This window comes from Lepisosteus platostomus, chromosome 4 (genome assembly GCF_059453375.1).
Source record: "Lepisosteus platostomus isolate fLepPlt1 chromosome 4, fLepPlt1.hap1, whole genome shotgun sequence".
Taxonomy (NCBI): domain Eukaryota; kingdom Metazoa; phylum Chordata; class Actinopteri; order Semionotiformes; family Lepisosteidae; genus Lepisosteus; species Lepisosteus platostomus.
Window position 1 is genome coordinate 26,757,910 of NC_142614.1, and position 20,978 is coordinate 26,778,887.

General features: G+C 40.4%; 2 protein-coding genes across 2 annotated transcripts; both read right to left on the reverse strand.

Moving 5' to 3' along the window:
- Window positions 1-73: 73 nt before the first annotated feature.
- ubxn8 (UBX domain protein 8) lies at window positions 74-8,086 on the reverse strand. Its single transcript, XM_088629236.1, has 8 exons — window positions 7,908-8,086; window positions 6,745-6,876; window positions 6,422-6,492; window positions 5,325-5,447; window positions 4,674-4,817; window positions 3,595-3,636; window positions 2,739-2,813; window positions 74-313 (listed from the first exon to the last, which is right to left on the reverse strand). The coding sequence occupies exons 1-8, from the start codon at window positions 7,990-7,992 to the stop codon at window positions 143-145; spliced, it is 843 nt and encodes a 280-aa protein (XP_088485362.1). The 5' UTR covers window positions 7,993-8,086; the 3' UTR covers window positions 74-142.
- Window positions 8,087-9,334: 1,248 nt separating this feature from the next.
- On the reverse strand, window positions 9,335-20,687 carry mat2al (methionine adenosyltransferase II, alpha-like). Its single transcript, XM_088629237.1, has 9 exons — window positions 20,460-20,687; window positions 19,337-19,414; window positions 18,192-18,314; window positions 17,360-17,472; window positions 16,069-16,212; window positions 14,393-14,611; window positions 11,593-11,775; window positions 10,614-10,747; window positions 9,335-9,665 (listed from the first exon to the last, which is right to left on the reverse strand). Exons 1-9 carry the CDS (start codon window positions 20,539-20,541, stop codon window positions 9,563-9,565), a joined length of 1,179 nt encoding a protein of 392 aa, XP_088485363.1. The 5' UTR covers window positions 20,542-20,687; the 3' UTR covers window positions 9,335-9,562.
- Window positions 20,688-20,978: the final 291 nt, after the last annotated feature.

A 20,978-nucleotide genomic window follows, 5' to 3' on the forward strand; every position in this document is an offset into this window, starting at 1 on the left:
ACTTTGTCGGGCAGCAGACCTCTAGGGCAGTGTCATGTGCAATGTATGCATGGAAGAGTTCTTCAACGGCTAATTAGACACACAGTTTTGTTTATTTCCTTCCACTACAAGCAGCTCTCCCTAGAGAGAGCAAGAGGCTTTCTCATGTTGGAGAGGGGTCTTTTTCATCCACATTCAAAACTGTGTTTTTTGTAATTCCGGCTTGTTCAAGACTGATGTCCAGGGCAATGTTCAGGGGTCTGCGGGGGTATGTTGTGCAGATGGTGTAAATGGCTGGGTGGTAACCAATCTTCACCATCCAGTCCAGAAGTACCTGTATGACAGGAAGGATAATTGTTTACACTTTTAAGAATGCATACAAGAATGGTCACTGTAAGCGGATAGTTATTTAACCACAGGTTTTTGCCATTATATCCTTTAAAAAAAGAATGTCTGCATCTTACACTTTTCTTTTCATTTAAATATTTGGACAGTAAAACAATATGGCGAAAACAAACTAGTTTAAATAGCTTTTTATATTGCTTGTGGCTGTGCTACATTGAAAAGTGATGGAGAGTTAAATGAGCCTTAGAATTTCTTTAATGATCCCACCAGGTCAGGTGAGCAGAATTCAACGGTACTGGGAAGAAGCAGAAATGAAGGTAACTATGAGCACTGAAAGTGGAATTAATACTGGTTTGAACCTGTGCGGTACCATCAACTTTTCGCTGAGGACAAAGAAAACTTGTCTATGTGTGTTTCTCAACAAAAATTTCATTAGAGTTGCAGAAGAATTTGTAAAAAAAAAACCTTAACTCAGGGTTGAGATTACAAAATGTGGGTTTGTTGCAATGTTAAATGTCAGGCAACCAGTCAAAGACAGAGGGAGGGGAGGACAAAGTGACCTTGCAGAGCATGGTGGAATAATAAAGACTTGGCATCACATGTGTTTTAAGGGAGCAGTGTCCATTTGCCTGCACTGCCTCTTCTCTTGCTTCCTATAGACACAGTCTTATAGGACCCCACAGAATAATGGTATCGGACTTTGACTGCTGCTACATTGGAGATAGCCTGGTAGTGATGAGTTACATCACAAGGCAAGATATTTGATGGCTTTGGGGAAAAAAAAGACTTCCAAGTGGAAATATATAAAACTGAGGTAAATCAACCATTAAAGAAAAAGAACTTTGGCTTGCTGTGCATTGTAGGATTTTGAACTCTTTTCTTCCACACAAAATTTAGCCTCTTGTAGTCTGGTAGACCAGCTGGGCATTAAAAACAAGGGGGATGTTTTGGAAATTGCTGTCCAATCAAGACCCAGTCATCTCTGACTGTCTACGACGTGTTCAGCAAGTCACATTTCTGTGATCTTTTAACTTGCTTCACTTGGAGCTCGTTGTTTCAACTCCTAAAAGCAAATAATATTTATATTAAAGTTTATGACTTGTAGTTAAGACAATAGCCAGTGGCACACAAGTTTTCTCTAAACACTGTGATTTGCTGTTCTTTTCTCCTGTTTCTGCATTGCAGATTTATATTATGCACGTGTTACTGATGATACATTAGGTTTACTTCAGCTTGAGGGTGTTGCTGCTCCTGGGCACAGTGAACTCTTATTGCCAGCACGGCTCCTGCCCCCAGTCCACTGACAGGCTCCTCCACCATGGCCACCAGCAGCCTTGTCATTTGACAGGTTGCAGGAGCCATAGCACCTGACAGGAGAGGTAGCGCCGGAGAGCAGTGTCCCTGTGCTGGAAAGCTGAGAGAGCCCTTGCTGTCTAATATCAACCTTGTCTGGGACATGATCTGCGTACTGTGCAGCAACCCTTCAGAAAGCAGTGCTCGCAGCGACAGCTGACATGACCCAGGCCTGAACATGCATCGTCCAGGTGACGGCTCAGCCTGCACTCAGAAGCAGCAGCTAGGAACGGCTTTTACTTGTTGAACCTCCTACAAGTTCCATGATGGAGGCTTTTCAAAAGGACTTTCTTAGCTTCCTAATTTAGTTTAAAAAATACCTAACAGTTAACCACCTTAACAGTGGGTACTGAACCCATCATGCATTTTACCAGGATGGAATTTATATTAGGGTGGTGGAGTGCTTAGTGTTGCTGCCTTACAGAGCTGGAGCCCTGGATTAAAATATGGATCTAAGGTGCTACTTGTGTCAAATGTTTGTGTGGGTTTTCTCCCACAGTCCAAAGACGTAGAGGTAAGTAACTCGTTAATTCACTTCTGGAAAAACTGGCCCTAGACATGAGTGTGCCTCTGTGTTTATATCTGTCTGATGTCCTGTCCAGTGTGAATCTTGCCTTGCGCCTGATACCTGCTGGGATAGAATCCAGCTCCCCTGCAACCCTGTATTGGATAAAGCAGCTTGATTTTAAAGCAAAATATATCTTAATAAATCTAGCTAAACTTAAAGCTATCACTTGTCTAGAGAATTACAGAAGTAAATATCTACTGGTAAAGCCTTTACCTGTAATACCTGTAAAGGAAAACCAAACATTTAACATCTATGCCAAGACTCAGAAGACGTTAACAGCTTAGATTCAGTAACATACCACTCGAGTAGCGCAATGGAGGGCGCAATGGAATCCTTGTGAACCCAGCGCTGTGTTTCTTGAGGCTTAGTTTTTATTTATGAAGCTTCACCTAGTCCTCCTAGTTTGAAAGGCACATTAACAAACATCCCCTCACCCACAAATCAGCACATTCTGAAAACACCTTCAATGGGAACTGGACTCAAGGGAACCTACTTGTGAGCTGTGAGACTTGAGAAAAGTCCTTCTGAAAGTCCTTCCGCTGGTACATCTGAGAGCCACCCTGACTGCCTGCAACACCACAGGAAAACGTCAGCATTGGCAGAGCTACTTCTAAACATGTAAAGACACTCTGTGAAGAAGGGGATGCAAAACCTTAAATATTGAGATCTTAAATCTTACATTAAACTGGAGTCATCAGATTCCTGACACTACTGTTACACTTAGTCAAATTTTAAAAATACCATATGCATGAAGTGCACCTCAAATTCGCAGTGCATGCCTATTGTCTGACATTACTAAATTACTACCTTGTGCAAACAGATCTTTCTGGGATTAAAGGTGTGATAACTGCACTGTGGATTTGATAAACAGCACAGGGCTTCCGTTAATGCTACACAGCCTGTATAGCCACTGAACTTGGCCTTTCATTATCCTTGGTGAACTAATCTCTCAATTTTGTAACTTGGAACTAATTTATTTACTTTGTGTATATTTTCTTTCTCATCATCTGTGAAATACATTGTGTGATAAAGGTATTGTGTAATGTGTTATGTCTATTAAATGTATTGTGTAATGTGTTATGTCTTAACCTGCCTGCAAAGCAAATTTACCATCTGGGACAATAAAGTAAGAAGGGATACATAGTTAACTCTATGACATGCATTCCCTCCCCCCATACACAATGCAAAGGGCACCAGTTCTTTCTGCTTCCTGCTAGACCAGACATGGCAGCCAGTTAAATTATTGAATTTATCTGTTTCAAAGCAGGAATGCCTTAAAGGCTAAACATTGTCTGACATAAGCAATTTGCAGTATGCAGGCACAGAGTCAGGGGGAACATATTACCTACCCCTTCAGAGTCTTCTGGTGGTTCTTCAGGTAAAACAACAACCTGTATAAAGCCAACAGATCAGCCTGTAATTCTGAGATAAACTGTTTTGCTGAAATTAAATGTACATTTTAAAATAAGGGAAAGACAACACGCAAACATGTAGTTCTCTGGTGTCTGGAACAAAACCTCAGAGGCAAATTAATCCAAAATCCATGACCACAAAACCTAGCGAGTTCTCTATTAAAAGCAAAAAGTAATTACCCAACTGTACCTCTAAATAGAAGTACAACTGTTTGCAAAACATGAAAGGAAAATGAAAAACAGCACCATTTAAAGGAGAACTGCAGTCCCAATTTATCTGACTGGTTATTAACTCTCTGTAACAAAATAAATTCATTGATGGTTTAGAAAACAATTACAATTTTCGAATGAAGTACAAAATTGTCAACTTTGTGAAAAGTACTGTAAATCACCATGTTGTCACACACCCCTGGTTCCTGGAGAGTGAGAGTTCCCACAATTTGTGATGTGATGTGGCCCTTCCTGCTCACTAGTCACTGTAATAACTAATGAGATGTACGAGCGAATAAGTACAAGTTGTGCAGCAGATATTTCACCACAGAAATGTTCCAACATGATGTGCATGTGGAGTTAACAAGTAAGTTCCATTTATCCGCAAAACAGTCTTGCAATCGAGAGCATACTTCTGTTGGATTAAAAGAGATGTATTCACAGGCCTGCTTGTTTATAATGTAATATAAAATAACAGGGCCAGAGCACGTCACCGGAAGTTTTGTTGCCTTATTCTGAAAGGCTTTGAGCATCCCTGGAAATTTCGTCTAGTTTGTGATGAAAATTGGAGGTTTTATAAGTTACTGTGCACATTTTACTTTCATTGTGGTTTGAAATGCACTCACTTATGTGGATTCTTTCGAACCCTGAAAAATAAAAAGAGAGTTGCAGTTCCCCTTCAACGCTGTGGGAGTTCTGTGGTTTTACTGGCTCTGTGGTGGGCACCTCTCTGGTGAGCTCCTCTGAGGGGCTGCGTCTGTGTTCAGGGTAGAGGAGTGGGGGTTATTTGAAATTGAGTGGCTTACCCTCTTCTGCCGGGGGGGCTCTGGAGGAGGGGGGACCCTGACCAGAGTCTCCGGCAGCCTCCGTCTCCTCATGGCCTCTCGGTTTGGAGTGTCAGAGGCAGGCTCCTTGCCAGCACCGGCATCCTGATCGGGGGCTTCACCCGCCTGTACAGAGGAACCTAGACAGTCAAGACACTGGGCCGTTCCCTCCTGGGAAGTTCCTGGAGTGTAGATTAGGTTTGCCCTGCCTCAGATGTCGATTCAGGTAGTCCTCCCTAGACAGAGCTGCTCTGTGGTGAGAGCCCTCTGATTCATTTGTAGCCTTCTTTTTTTTCTGTTGTTTTCAAAGATACTGCATCAGTTCCCACTGCTCTTTTATCCTCAGCAAACAAGAGGGTCATTACAGCTACGTGTGACTGCTTAACTACTTATCTATCGTCATGGCCTTGTTTCCAAGTGCTGTCTTTTTGAGGCTTAGCAACATATAGCAACCTTTTGCACCTACATCTAAAATCTAAGGCTCTTGTTCCTGGAGTTGATGTTTAAAGTTTCCAGACGAAGACACACAGGGGGATGGCTCTGGGATCTAAAATGATCTGGGGCTACATATTCTCTACAGCCACGCCTGATTTCCCCTTTCCCTTGTGTCCTGAAGTGAGCTCCTATCCTCACCCCAAGTGCCTGCCCCGCCGACAGCTTCCAGAGTTCCCCAGTCGTCCTGTACAGCTTCTCCTCCTTCTTCCTCAGCCTGGACTCCTGACGAGGCCTAAGCACAACCTCCTGATATGTGGAAGCCTAATACGAAACCGAGACAAGGAAAGGGTTAAATTTGCAGTTAAACTAACGGATTTGTTGGACAGCAGATTGTCAGCAGATTGTTTTAGTACAGCGAATAAAAATAATCCCAGATTTCAGATACTTCCAGTTCCAACCAGAATGGTTGTGGGAGTGTGGAACAAGCTGCCCAGCCATGTTGTTGAAACCGATGCTTTGGCTTCCTTCAAGACCTGGGATCAATTAACCACTATTGAAAAGGGCCAAATGGCCTCATTTCTTTTCTAACTGTTCTTGCATTCTTACATTTACAGTTTTCTAAGGAATTAAACATGTATACTAAGACCACTGCATACTCCCATAGACAAAAGACAAGCTACAAAACTTGTCATAAAATAATAAAACGAGACTAGAGATTAAAGTATTTAATTTACAGTCCTATGTGCATTTGTAATTTCAGCAGTACATCGCCTACTGTGCTAAAAAGTCCTAACTGCCTCTCAGACTGTACCTCAGCAAGAGGAACAGAGCCATAAGGTTAAATTACTACGCTCACATCCTCATGTCTCAAGACTGGAGAGGAGCTCTCAGTCACAAGCATTCCTTTAGCAATGACTTTTTTTTTATACATGCTGCATCATGACAGAAATATTTCTGGCACTGACACACGTCTCACTTTGACTAACATATCTGCCTGTCTGCATACAGATAAATGAGATTTGGATACTGATATCCTTGCAGAGTAAACAGCACTGGGAAAGAACTGCAGGGACTGACTGTATTGAGCAAATGGCATAAAATCACCAGTGCAAAAACGTCAATCGTACATGACCCAGCATGCACTTTCTCCTGTATTGTAGCACCACAGACTATTCTGACTGATACCAGGGCAAAAATAAGACTCTTTGAGTCCATTCCATTCCTGATACATGAAAAACCTGTTGAACAGAGCTTTCTTGATCCACGAGAAAAGGCTGAACACCGCAGACACCCACCTTCTCATTGTGTTTCTCCTGTTGTTCTTTCCTGGCCTTGTCCCGTTCCCAGTTCGCTTCATCTTCAGGTACTTAAAAAAACACATCAAATGCATATTGCATCAGACTCTTGGTGCCAAGGGTAGTCTCTGTGATTATTCAAGGTTATTAAATAAAAAGTAAAGGAAAAAAAGAGCAATGTTGGTGAAATACAATACATTTCAAACCCTGGCTGCACAGAAAGTCAGTGATAACCAATGACCAAATGTGTTGCGATGAAGCCGGTACTATTGCCTTTCTCGTGGGAGCCGAGAGGTAAGTCTGCGAGTATACCCTGTGCTGACCTTGGGGGCAGACCAGGGGGAGAGGGGACTGGAAGAGGGATCTCAGCCGTGGAAACACTGCCGACACCAGCCACGTAGCCAGAGCCAGCACCAGGAGCCCTCGCCCGGCCAACAGCAGCACGCCTCTCACACCTGACAAGACACACGGGATCTCCCGTTACAACAGGCAATCGCAAAGAATAAGGACGCGTCTGAGCGCTCAGGTATGGCCGAACGCTCTGGGCTGAAGACCCAGTCCCTGGCAGCAGGACCGCCCAGCAGAGTGAGCAGATAACTAGGCTGTAGCTGCAAAGCTGGTGGGGAGGATATCCGCAACACAGAAGAAAATGAAAAGAGAAGTTTACTTATGAGATATACACATGCACCTTTTCCACGTAACGACGCCTCGGATGATTAGAATTTCGAAGAGCTAGAGTGAAAGTGAAGGGGCAAGGATTTGTGACTTCTTTCCAAACGATACTTCAGCTGGAAGAATATACATTATTTGCATCACTGGTCGAAAATAACATTTTTATTAAATGTCTCGGACAAACTCATTATGGCATTATATGCAAAATTTCATGGAATAAACCTTAACTTGTTCCTTTGCAGCCTAAGCATGCTGACGCAGCTACCTACTTGAACTACTTCAACCCAATTATTAAAAAGACATGTACAACAGCTTCGTTTCTTCCTCTCAGACATTTTCTTTTATGAAATTAATGTTTCATAATTGAAAGTTTATGAAATTTTGTTTCACATTAATTAAATCAAGCAAGAACTTTAAAAATAATAAATGCATGAGAACAGTGATGATCATCATGTTACAAAACAGCTTTTGGTGTGACAATTTCATAGGCAGAAAAACTGCAAAAATTAGAAACTAGCAATTACCGAGACAGTTCAGATAAAAATATAAACGTTAATTGTGAAAGGAGCCTGATGCTGATTTTTATACATCGGACAATTGGTGTTCATGGAATCCTTCAATATTGTGCGAATTTATAAAGTTGAAAAGCTATAAAACTAAATTACGATATTTATATTTATGTGCAGTGATATTACTTGGTACGTATTATAAACACACTTCCATGAATAATAATGAAATAGCGAAAGAACAGAAACAGGTCAAAGAAATTATTTCACGTCACTAAACAGTTACTAAGACGGAGACCTTTTCTTACCAATATTAGAGTTTTTCCACAAAACAAGACAACAGAAAGACAGAGACACTATTCCGAATAGTGCAACTGTCTTAAGCGCAGCCATCCCCTTTACAATCTGATTTAATTAGCGAGTATTTTTAAGATCGCTGTATGTAGTTCCCCATTGCTCTTCCTGATTGAAACGCGTATTGTAAGCTTGGCACCTCTGGGAAATGTAGTTAAGATTACTGAAGAAAAAAATCATTGCTGCCCTCTAGCACCCAAAAATGGGATTTCTTGACTTTTCTTCCAAGGGTGCATCACTAAAGAGCAGAGATACTGTATACCTCAATGTTTAAAAAAAAAGCTTCATATCAGATACAGTATATATTAGAAAATATTAGTTTATATCAGATACAGTATTTAATTTTTATTATGTATGGCTTAAAGTCATACATAATACATAAATTCTGGATAAACTAATGGTGCCACTGGCTCACACTAAGCATTTTTTTTTAATTGTTTAAAACAGTTTTGTCTGTTGTAGGCTTGTGTTTTATTAAACTTTTTGATTCTGATCATACAAATCTTGCTTCAACAATGAGGGAATCCTTCAGTCTGAATCAAAGTTTAAGATGCGTTTAATTAAACAGTAAAGGTGATTTATTTATGCAAGACACAATATCATTGTGCCAGCAGCCATTTCACCCTGTAGCTCTCAACTGCCTACCAACTGAAGCTAAGCCGGGTTGAGTGTGGTCAGTACCTGGATGGGAGACCTCCTGGGAAGCTATGGTTGCTGCTGAAAGTAGTGTTAGTGGGACCAGCGGGGGGCACCCACCCTGTGGTCTGTGTATAGAGGCGGGGACACCATACTGTAGTGGGTGCTGTCTTTTGGATGAGAAGTTAAACCGAGGTCCTGACTCTTCATGGTCATTAATGATTCCCAGGCATTTCTCGATATGAGTAGGGAGTTATCCCAGTGCCCAGGCCAAATTTCTCCCCTCGGCCTTTACTGTGCCCTCCAAATTGTCCCCATGTATGATTGGCATGGACTGGTGCCCCGTCCAGGGTGTACCCTGCCTTGTGCTCGTTGCTTGCCAGGTAGGCTCTGGCTTACCACGACTCCATTATGGTATAAAGCGGTTTGGTAAATGACATGACAATATCATTGTGGGGATCTTCAGCAAGGTTGTTAACATTTAAAGACCCCCCACCCAAAAACGAAGGCTCAGATATAATAAAGACAGAGATGTAGGAAAGAATTTCTCTAAATATGCAGCAATAATGTGGTAGAAAGGGCAATGGAAAGGCAGCGAGAAAAAAATGCTGAATTCTGTCTTTGTGGCATCTGCAAGAAGGAGAACAAGTCCCATAAAAGGAATGTATTTTTGTAAGTGAAATAATAAAAATGTGCGAAGTTGAAAATATCAGCTGTCCCTTACACTCCATTAAACCACACTTGATTTTTTATAATTATGTTTTTTAATAAGTTTCAAAACATTTAGTGCAACCCCATACATACGTGTTTACCAAGTGTGTCAATATATACTTGTAGTATAAAACATACTTTAAAGCCCATTTTGTTTTATTGCAAAGTCATCGTGTTTCAGGAACAAAACTCTCTGGATGTCAGATGTGATGAGAGTGAAGATACGTGTCTCGGACAGGGCTGCAGGTCAACAGTGACTCTGTCAGAACACCAGTGGCTTTGATTTTTCCCAGGGAAATTCTTCTCTCCCAAAGTGACCATAACACGCCGTTTTCTGATAGATGGGTCTTTTCAAATTGAGCTCCCTGTAGGAAAAATTAGATAGCTTACCACAAACTCACACAAAATCTAGCCGCCAGAGAAATAAAGTTAACAGATTCTTAGGTTTACAGGTTCCAGCTCTAATTTAAATACATTTCTAACCTAAATACTGTGTACGTATTTCAGATTTTTATTATTATTATTATTATTTTTGGGCGCAGACTGCAACTGGAAAAAGCATTTAGATGTTTTTTTTATGGGTATTCCACACACTTCCCTGAATCTTGAAATGTTTCTCAGAAAAGATCCAATTCCAGTGCTTGAGGACCCCAGTCCATTGTGTTGTCACATTGTCGGTTTAATCAACATTAAACCCAAGACAAAAGGTTTAATATGGTCTAGTTAAGGCTTAACTGTACCACAAACCTTCAAATATGTTAGGCAGTGCCCTTTAAGGCCAAAGACCTGCAACAAACCCTGCCACAGACAGATCTATTCTTGAGATATTATTTTCACGTACGCAGATATCCCACAGACAAGCGGGACTGACAGACGTTTTTATATAATAATACAGTATTTACAGTCTGTCGTACCTGAAACAAACCTTTCACTTTGTCTTGCCACATCTTTTCCAGTGTATGTGAAGAGCACGGATATTATCAACAGTGCTGATGACGACAGAGCCTCTCACAGGGGAATCATTTGTGCCTAAATTGACATTTTATACAGTATCGTGTTCTTGGTTCCACCACAGCTTGGTGGAATAAGTTATTTGCTGCATTAGTTGGTTAAATATGATAACAGTTACTAAAAGGGTCCAATGTAAGAGGTTATACTAAATTCTGTCCAAACAAAAACTATTACATCAAAATTAGCATGGGTGAAGTTTTCAAAATCTGTCTCTTTAAATTATGACAGCAAATAATTCAGCTCAGTCAGTCTTCTACATAACATTAACTAAAACCCAGAAAGAAAGGAAAAAAAAAACAGACCTAACTATGACCCCAGGTCGCAGGTCAAAGTTTTTCTTCACTATATCCAGCAGCTCATCTTCATCTCTAGTCGAGGTGCCATAATGAAAGATTGCGATGGACAGCGGGTGGCTTATACCGATGGCATAGGAGATCTATTACAAAACAAGAGAGCAAAGGAAAAAGGCCTTGTTGCTTTTTGTACTGTAACCTTTTTTAACATTTTTAACATGCAGGCAACTACCAGAATGTTCCAAAAAGCACACTGCCTGCGAGCTTAAATGAAGAAATCTCGTTTCTTTGGCAAGGACAGCTCTCACAGCTCAAGGTCCCAATTGTACAACATGAACTTCACCCCCCTAGAAACACACTTCCCAAGCAACTATGGCGAGAGCCCTGGATGTTGGTCAGAGTATTCGCAGTCTCACGAGGTTATTTTCCAAGTCCCTGTCTTCTGAAGAAAAAACAGATTCTGAAATACAACCCTGCTTTTTATCTTTGTCACGGATGTCGGAAGGGACAAACCGTGGAGAGGCAGGAGAGCAGAAAAAGACCCATATGCGTAGCGGCGGAACGGGGGATTAACCCGGGCTCAGCAGTTCAGGAGTCGTATAGAAACTAAGGCAGCGGACGTGGGGCAACCTGGATGCTAGGTGGACGTGGGGCGACCTGGATGCTAGGCGGGTCTCAGGACATCCGAACGTCAATTCTGAGCGAAGGTGAATGAGAGACCCGGAAATATATAGCCCCAGAGAGAGAGAGACACCGGAAGGACAGCAAAGCACAGGAAACTAGGGACAGGATATAGGAGCGCCCTCTGGCTGCAGAGGGCGTGACTCAAAGCCATTGTTGTCTCTACTGCAGTTATTCTTCTCTAGCCCACAGCTGTTTCACTGATTTTCGCTCCTTCTTGAACGAGGGTGAAGGTGTGGTCGAACTGGCGAGAGAGAACGGCGGGGTGCTCTCAGGACCTGAGGCCTGTCACCTGCCCCCCACCTACCTGGACCAGGACTCTCTTACAGAGCCCTGCTTTCACCAGGGACTTGGCCACCCAGCGGGCCGCGTAGGCCGCGGAGCGATCCACTTTGGAGTAGTCCTTCCCAGAGAAGGCCCCCCCGCCGTGGCCGCCCCAGCCCCCGTACGTGTCGACGATGATCTTCCGCCCCGTCAGTCCTGCGTCGCTCTGTTTAGGGAAGCAGGCAAGACCAGGACTCAGCACTTTCGAGCTACTGAATGGCTTGTGGGAAACTAAAACTGGGAAATGGTCAAACTCTTCTTCTGGAAGAAATCCTAAACGTTTAGCCAAAAAGACATAGATGTGCAAGTTGCTTTCTTAATCAAAGCTGCTGAACTTCATCATGTCAACTGCCTGATACTCTCCACCTGGCTTACCACCTCCCTTAAATGGAGTCTGAAACTTGCGCTATGTTTATTTACACAAGTTAATTGTTTCATGGTTTGGTACTTTGCTAGAACACATATAAATCAAATAGTCAATGCGTCATTGAATATCACAGAATGGAAAGTAGGTAAGACAAGGATTTTCACAGTCCAAGCTATTCCTCCAAGAACCAGCAGCGTCTTTTCAAATGGATAAAAAAACATTAAAATCATGTGCTTCATAGCTCTATACGTAACTATTTTGTAAAGGCTAATGATTTACATTGCAGGAAAAAGATGGCCGAGTTCCTAATCCCCGAGGCTGACTGATCCCTTTAATCCAGAGTCTAGCTTGATTAGAAATTCAGAATTTCACTTGTTTCTGTATTCCATCCATTCTCCCCACAACTTGCTAATTAAGAAGTTGCTGCATTTTCTTCGCCCTCAACGGCTCTCAGTAGCCGGGCAGAGATGGGGAAAATGACATCAACCCCTCCCAACACAAAAGCAGAGATCCAATATATACAGTGCCTTGCGAAAGTATTCGGCCCCCTTGAACTTTTCAACCTTTTGCCACATTTCAGGCTTCAAACATAAAGATATAAATTTTTTATTTTATGTGAAGAATCACCAACAAGTGGGACACAATTGTGAAGTGGAACGAAATCTATTGGATTTTTGAAACTTTTTTAACTAATAAAAAAATGAAAAGTGGGGCGTGCAAAATTATTCGGCCCCCTTGCGTTAATACTTTGTAGAGCCACCTTTTGCTGCGATTACAGCTGCAAGTCGCTTGGGGTATGTCTCTATCAGTTTTGCACATCGAGAGACTGAAATTCTTGCCCATTCTTCCTTGCAAAACAGCTCGAGCTCAGTGAGGTTGGATGGAGAGCGTTTGTGAACAGCAGTTTTCAGCTCTTTCCACAGATTCTCGATTGGATTCAGGTCTGGACTTTGACTTGGCCATTCAAACACCTGGATACGTTTATTTGTGAACCATTCCTTTGTAGATTTTGCTGTATGTTTGGGATCATTGTCTTGTTGGAAGATAAATCTCCGTCCCAGTTTCAGGTCTTTTGCAGACTCCAACAGGTTTTCATCCAGAATGGTCCTGTATTTGGCTGCATCCATCTTCCCCTCAATTTTAACCATCTTCCCTGTCCCTGCTGAAGAAAAGCAGGCCCAAACCATGATGCTGCCACCACCATGTTTGACAGTGGGGATGGTGTGTTGAGGGTGATGAGCTGTGTTGCTTTTACGCCAAACATATCGTTTTGCATTGTGGCCAAAAAGTTCGATTTTGGTTTCATCTGACCAGAGCACCTTCTTCCACATGTTTGGGGTGTCTCCCAGGTGGCTTGTGGCAAACTTTAGACGAGACTTTTTATGGATATCTTTGAGAAATGGCTTTCTTCTTGCCACTCTTCCATAAAGGCCAGATTTGTGCAGTGTAAGACTGATTGTTGTCCTATGGACAGACTCTCCCACCTCAGCTGTAGTTCTCTGCAGTTCATCCAGAGTGATCATGGGCCTCTTGGCTGCATCTCTGATCAGTCTTCTCCTTGTCTGAGCTGAAAGTTTAGAGGGACGGCCAGGTCTTGGTAGATTTGCAGAGGTCCTTCCATTTCAAGATGATCGCTTGCACAGTGCTCCTTGGGATGTTTGAAGCTTGGGAAATCTTTTTGTATCCAAATCCGGCTTTAAACTTCTCCACAACAGTATTACGGACCTGCCTGGTGTGTTCCTTGGTCTTCATGATGCCCTCTGCGCTTTCAACAGAACCTTGAGACTATCACAGAGCAGGTGCATTTATACAGAGACTTGATTACACACAGGTGGATTCTATTTATCACCATCAGTCATTTAGGACAACATTGGATCATTCAGAGATCCTCGCTGAACTTCTGGAGTGAGTTTGCTGCACTGAAAGTAAAGGGGCCGAATAATTTTGCACGCCCCACTTTTCATTTTTTTATTAGTTAAAAAAGTTTCAAAAATCCAATAGATTTCGTTCCACTTCACAATTGTGTCCCACTTGTTGGTGATTCTTCACATAAAATAAAAAATTTATATCTTTATGTTTGAAGCCTGAAATGTGGCAAAAGGTTGAAAAGTTCAAGGGGGCCGAATACTTTCGCAAGGCACTGTATGTGCCACACAGCTGCACATGGGCAGGTGTGAAACACAGAAATCAGTTCAGGGTTGATAGTAATTACTAACCCTATCCCTGAACAGAAAAAAAGGTCTAAACAATAAATTGCAGATCATTTAGCCTACTTCAGAGCTCAAATGAAACCAAAACCACAATACACAAGAATGCTCTAGGATCAGGGCTGAGAAACGCTGCCCTGCTGTTTTAAATAAATATCTTCAAACCCTGGACATGGATGGCTGTTCTAATGAACTCTTCCATACTGTACCTGCGGTCCACCAACGAGAAACTTCCCACTTGGCAGTAAGTGATACACAGTTTCGTCATCTAGATATTTGGCTGGGATGACAGCTTTGATCACTTTCTCCCTCAGGTCATCTCTGATCTTCTGCAGGGGCACGTCTGGACTGTGCTGGACTGATATGACCAATGTGTGAACCCGTATGGGCTCCATTGCTCCCTCATTGTCACGGTACTCCACAGTCACCTAGTGGAAAGGCAAAGAGGCAATGACCAACTTTGGGTACGCAGGCCTTTTTCCATCAAAACATTCAACTTTCTAAACTAGTGGAAGTGTGCCAAATCAACATTTTCAGCTTAACAAAGAAAAAGTAGAATCTGAAAAGTTTTCACGCACTCTCATTAGGAGGGTCATTTCTTTTAGTACAGTACTGTATTTGATAGCAAAAACGATCGGTCGCAATGGATGATTAGAAAACACATTCAAGGTTTTTGGATTGAGAGCTGCTTAATGAATAGTACGGATAAGGGGAAAATTCTTAAATTGGGGTGACAAATAGTGGAGAACCACAGGATATGAATTAGGACCACTATCATTCCACTAGTATCTAGATAACCATTGTATCGAGAGTTTGGTGTACTACTGTATGTAAACTAGTCATGTTAACAGGAGATTTAGGAAACACTGTAGAAGCAACAAGCCAATTTCAAGATTAGGTAAATATGTGGCTGGTGACATTTAAAAGGCATACAAATCCAACAGTATAAATACAAAATACAAATACTCATCTTAAGAAACTACTTCTGAAAAAGAACTTTAGGTTGACACATCATTTCTCTGCTTCAGACAATGTAGGGAGAATTAGCATACAGAATTAAAACGGAGGGATATTTTTCTTAAATTGTGAAATGCACTACAATTTTGATCACCATATCACAAAAAAATATATTACTGCTGTATACTATCAGCCTTTAAAGAATCTCTAACACTGACAGGCTAAAACAACATAATGTTTTTAGTCTTGTACAGAGAACACTATGAGGAAACCTTCATCTAATATTCATAATTCTCAAAGGCACTGATCAAGCCAACCCAATAAAAGTCTTTAGAATCAATCGTAAAACATGAACCAGACGACACAAGTGGAAACAGCAGCAAAGAGTATTTAAAACTGGAAAGTGAAATCACTTTTGTACACAAAGGAATGTGGGTGTCTGGAACAAGTTATCCAGCCATAGTGTCAAACCTGAAACCCTACCTTCTTTCAAGCAATAGATAGAGGATATGCACAGATTAATTTAGTAACAGCAATCAAATGAACTAAAGAGTAGAATGGCCTCCCTGTGAAAACTGTCTTATGTTTTCACATCCCAAACAGGGAAGTAATTTTACTGTCTAGAGTACATTATACTTATTTTTCAACACTTTGCAGGCAGGTCAAGTAAGTTGGCTCAAGGAAAGGGTACTTCAAATTAAATGTGGCCTCCAAGGTTCAACCCTAATTTTAATTTCCCTGAATTTAGTGATTTATGACGTTAAAACAGGTATAAAACTCATTGTGAATACATGATCTTTTTTTGTAGCATCAAATCATTAAACTGTGGGGCTCCAAGAGCACAAGATGGGAAACTTTGTTTACTTTATTACACTTTGAGTTCTGAAATTTACCAATACAGTTCGGTCCTACAAGCAAGGTATCTTACCTGTGTTTTAGAGTCCGGTCTGATCCACGGACATACTCTGTTCCTGGAGAGCTCTTTCATCTTTGCATTGAGCTTGTGAGCCAAAAGTATGGTCAGGGGCATGCACTCATCTGTTTCATCAGTAGCATACCCGAACATGAAACCCTGTGAGGAGACCACATATATTATGAGAATTCTTCATTTTATAACAGGGCTACAGTACAGCCAGAGTCTTTCATTATCACTGGATTTGTTTTACAATTACTTGTCACTAAAGTGTTTTTCTATGGAAATGTTAGTTCAACAGACATCATTAGTTATCAGAAAGCTGCTTATTCCTGGACAGGGTCATGGGGTCACACCAACATATAGTCTAGCCTGTAGGTATTAGGTGCAAAGCAGGACTACACATTGGGCAGCACGCCTGTCTATCACAGGGTGCATTGACTGATTGAAAGCACAAATACAAGCACGCAGATAATTTAGAGACACCAATTAATCATAACGAGTATGGCCTTCAAAGGTGGGAGGACACAAAAGCACCTGATGAAACAACCCATGCAAACACAGGCAGAACATGCAAACTCCACACATAAGTTGGCCCACCCTGTCCTCAACTGAAACAATGACCCAACAGCTGCAATTCAATGCTAACCACCAGCTTTCAAATTTCATTCAACTTAATATTCTCATGTCTGTAGCTATTATGGCCTAATAATGGGATTTCATAAGACTTCTTGTTAGTATTTTCTTGCAGAAAGAACACATTATAAAAGGGGTGCAGTTATTGTGTGATTTGTTTTGCAATCTTAGACTGTAATGTTTTAGTATGTATGCTTGGCATTCGTTTTCAGTTTCTATAACTTTAACCTGTTCAATTTAGCCTGTTCAATTTAATGGTATAATGTGTCAATTTTTTATCTTTTAGCCTATTTTTAAACTATCCCCCCTTGCACACCCCTGATGAACTCACACTGACAGCTGTTGTACTAGAAATGTGTATTTTAGCAACATTTTGAATTGAGGTGCTGTTTCTTCCTTTTCCCTAGTCCTATAGTAATCATGTCCTGAAACTCCCATGCCGATATTGTCAATTTGGGATCTGTGCTCCTATAGAAGAACAATATATTATTGACATTTCTTTTTAATGAGGTGATTTTTGTTCCCATTATTCCAGAGTATGCAAAAGTAAAAAAATACTTATTCTGTTACACATTTATGCTCTGCATTGCATTTGTCTAACAATTTCTGTAATGTATACCTTTTGGCAGACAAACTATGTCTAGATGGAAATAAATCATTTATGTAATACCTGGTCTCCTGCACCAATATCTTCCTCGTTCCTGCCCTCAAAAACACAGTCTGTGATCTCCATGCACTGGGGCTCCAAAGCAACCAGCACATTGCAGGTCTTATAATCAAAACCTACCGATGGAAAGGCAAGGTTTAAACAAAGACGTATACTGGCAATGGCACACGATCCACAGTTTTTTTATTTAATTCCAAAAGACTTAAATTGCAATAAATCATTTATCATATAATGTCCTGTAATGTAGTCTTTCAAAGCACAAATTAATGGTATACTGGCAAGTCAAAGACATTACATTTATATAACAGGACAATAAAGAAGCAGAGCACAAAGAATTAGCAAGAATCCAGACTTGCATTTGATTAACAATTCAGTTTAAGCCACTTTATGCTAACATATAGTGCACATTTTTCATAGAATTGGGGTTAATGAAGTTAGAATATGTAGTGGTTTCATTTAAATGACTTGGAATATTAATATCTGTAAGTTGTGAAAACATATATTTTAGCCAAAACAGTTAAAGAAAGAATTTCTCACAGGAAGAAGTTAGTACTTTCAAAAATTCAGGGTTTATATTGGACTGAGTGTATAACTGTGAATGAGACAGTTTGTAGATTCACCTTCAGTTTAATTAGCTGAAGTCACTGAACATGTTATTACCTCTGCTTGGCACATAGTTTAATTTAACTCTACAGCTTTACACCACAATGTGTTAGTTTTGAAAAAACAAGTTCAATTCTACTAGCACTGGAAAATGCAGAGTGATTAGAAGCATTCTGGGAATTTGTGGCTGAAATGACCATCATGTTTCTAAGGGCAATATATTGGATAGTACCTTTGGAAGAATCATCATATCCAATTTTCTTGATGGTATTCCTGACAACAGACTGAAGGTCTACAATTGCTTTTGATGTGACCTCTCCACACAGCAAGATCATGCCAGTCTTTGCTACACACTCTGTTTGAAAAATGTAAAAAATCTTAATATTATTGAATAAAAAACATACAGAACAATCAGCATGTTTTATATAACAGGAAAGGCCTGCAAGGCAAATACCGTTAAACACAAGAAGTTTCACTGTTTTCATTTCTCTGAAAGTCAGCAAACTATTTCACTGGATTAAGTACACTAGAATGTGTTGAAGCAGGGTATATGTTTCGGCTCGATCCATGTTATAATGGATGCTTTTTACCTGTTCAAACCAAACTCAACATGCCATTGGAGAGTTTAATTTGTTCAAGATTAAACCTACGAACAGTAGCAGAGTTAATTATTGGTCTGTTGTTGTCTCATACACAATGATCATGTGAACTGCTGGAATGAGAACAGTCTCTCACCTACACAGGATACCTGACCTGTTGCTTAGACTTAAATTATGGGTAGATCATTTGTTTCCTTGTTTCCGTCCAAAAGAATGAAATGATAGTTTATTTTTCAAGAGGGAAATTTTAATCATTTCTGATGACGGAAACGTAAACCCAACAGGTGATAGAGAATGCTAACAAAATAACTATTCAGCTTGCTACTGTGTGCTAGAAATTATAGGGAAGGGATAATTCCTGCACTTCTATCTGGGGGGGCACACACACTCTATATTCCACATAATGCTACAGAAACCAGGATAAGCTTTGGTATTTCAACCTTTTTGATATGGGAATGATCACCTACTGCCTCTGTTAGCAATTTTGGCAAGCCAACCTGATTCACAGCAGTACTGTTTCATCGCATTCTTAAATTGCTAAACGTCAGGAAACTATTGCCATTAATCCTGCACCAGGAATAAATATAAAGAGACTACATTTTTGTAATGTTTTAATTGTTGTCATGAGAAATGATGCTCTTGCTAAGGATAATTCATTCGTATCATTGCAAAAAAAAAGCAAACATGATTTGAGCTGTAAAACAATACTGTCACACATCTGTTTCTTAGTTGTAAAAGTATATGTGTAAATTTGTAAACGTTTTCCGACACAACTCACCACAGGCAACCTTGGAATCTGGGTCTTGAGATAGATATGCATCCAATACTGCATCACTGATCTGGTCACACATCTTATCTGAGCAGAACAAACACAGGAATGTTGTATGAAACTCAACAGCTTTAACATCATAATCAATCTTAAGGTAGAAATAACCTTTGACAGCACAAATGAATTCTTTCTTTAGTTAGAACTCTCTGCATCTCTAAAACCTGTATTACTAGACGCAGTCACATATACACTAAATAAAAAACACTTCATTTAAAAAACACTCATAAACTGTGATATAAATGTTGCTCAATTTAATGACTGAAAACAGACGAAAACAAAGTAAATCTGGTTTCTTAGTTTTCACTTTATCACACACTAGGCATGAGGTTGTTTCATCTGATGTAACACAAAGGCAATATTTTATCTGACTTTGCAAGGTGAGATGAGGCACTGTTACTGAAACTTTGCACTTTGCATTATTGAAAGAGAGGTACATGAGTATTGATAAAAAAAGATTAGTCATCATTATTTCAAGTGTCAGTTATGGCCACACGTAACAGTATAGAAAACCTGTCCATCTCTTTCTCTTGCTGTTTCAAAACATGTTCTTACATGCCCAAAAACATCTCTCTCACCCTACCGAATACTGTCATACTGTAATGCGCTAATAACGTGATTTGCATTTTAAGAAATTCAATCCAAAGTTATAATAAGCATAATGAGACTTAGTCCAGTTTCTGTTTTATTTATTGATAATGTTCATATCAATCGGTAAAAGCGCACAGTAGGTGTCTTTACAATTAACTGACCAGTGGCGGATATTGAGCCCAATTACAGAATGTGTCTGAACATGAGCGAGTAACTGAAAACCACTAAATTCAGGGTTGGTTTATGAATGCTTAATAACCAAAACATGGAATGGTAGAGAATTGATTAAAAGGATAACTGTTAAACCAAGATCGTAAAAACTGAATATAAAGACGCTTGTGCTAGTTTGTCTTTGCGATAATACTTAAACAGAATAGTAGTGTTACACCATATTGGGGCAGCTTTTTCTATTGCATATCGTGTTCAGTTTCATTTTATTTAAATCCTTCTGCATAACAATACCTGAAGCACATTATTTACTTACCAGAATGCCCTTCTCCAACAGATTCCGATGTAAACAGAAACGTTTTTCTGCTGTTATACTTTCCAGACTTGTTTTGGTTCATTTTTGTACCTTGTATCCTGCTTCAGTACTGTGTATAGTGTGCAGTGTACTCGGCTCTTACAGCCTGCCTCTCATCTATTACACCGCCTCCACCAGCCAAGGGGCACCAGCACTTATTTAATCATTTCCTGAAGACCACGATTACGCAACTTTCTCGTCTCAAGATAAACGTATAAAGATGCCCGGATAAAGTGGCAAGGCGCTTTTCCATATTTCCAGTGTGCATATACAATGCAGCCGTACATTACTTTTGATTTTTTGTTTTGTTGGGAGGGGCTCACTGTAATAATTTGCCCCAAATAATAATAGTGAAAGCGATCAAAAGGCTGTACACAAACATGCTGCCCTTAAAATATGAACTTTTATATTAAATACAAATCCTATAAAATTGTAAAAACATAGACCATCTCGATGCATTGTCTGTTAGGTAGGGGTCTG

What these genes read in the sequence shown, in the direction of transcription:
- ubxn8 (XM_088629236.1), bottom strand. Translation starts at nt 7,992, where the DNA reads ATGGCTGCGCTTAAGACAGTTGCACTATTCGGAATAGTGTCTCTGTCT. An exon ending in CCCCCTGGTCTGCCCCCAAG is followed by an intron (nt 6,493 to 6,744) that starts GTCAGCACAGGG and finishes TGTTTTTTTAAG; the next exon opens with TACCTGAAGATGAAGCGAAC. An exon ending in CACCAGAAGACTCTGAAGGG is followed by an intron (nt 2,814 to 3,594) that starts GTAGGTAATATG and finishes GTGGTGTTGCAG; the next exon opens with GCAGTCAGGGTGGCTCTCAG.
- mat2al (XM_088629237.1), bottom strand. Translation starts at nt 20,541, where the DNA reads ATGAACCAAAACAAGTCTGGAAAGTATAACAGCAGAAAAACGTTTCTG. An exon ending in TTCTCGTTGGTGGACCGCAG is followed by an intron (nt 11,776 to 14,392) that starts GTACAGTATGGA and finishes TTCCCTAAACAG; the next exon opens with AGCGACGCAGGACTGACGGG. An exon ending in GTAAGAGAGTCCTGGTCCAG is followed by an intron (nt 10,748 to 11,592) that starts GTAGGTGGGGGG and finishes GTTTTGTAATAG; the next exon opens with ATCTCCTATGCCATCGGTAT.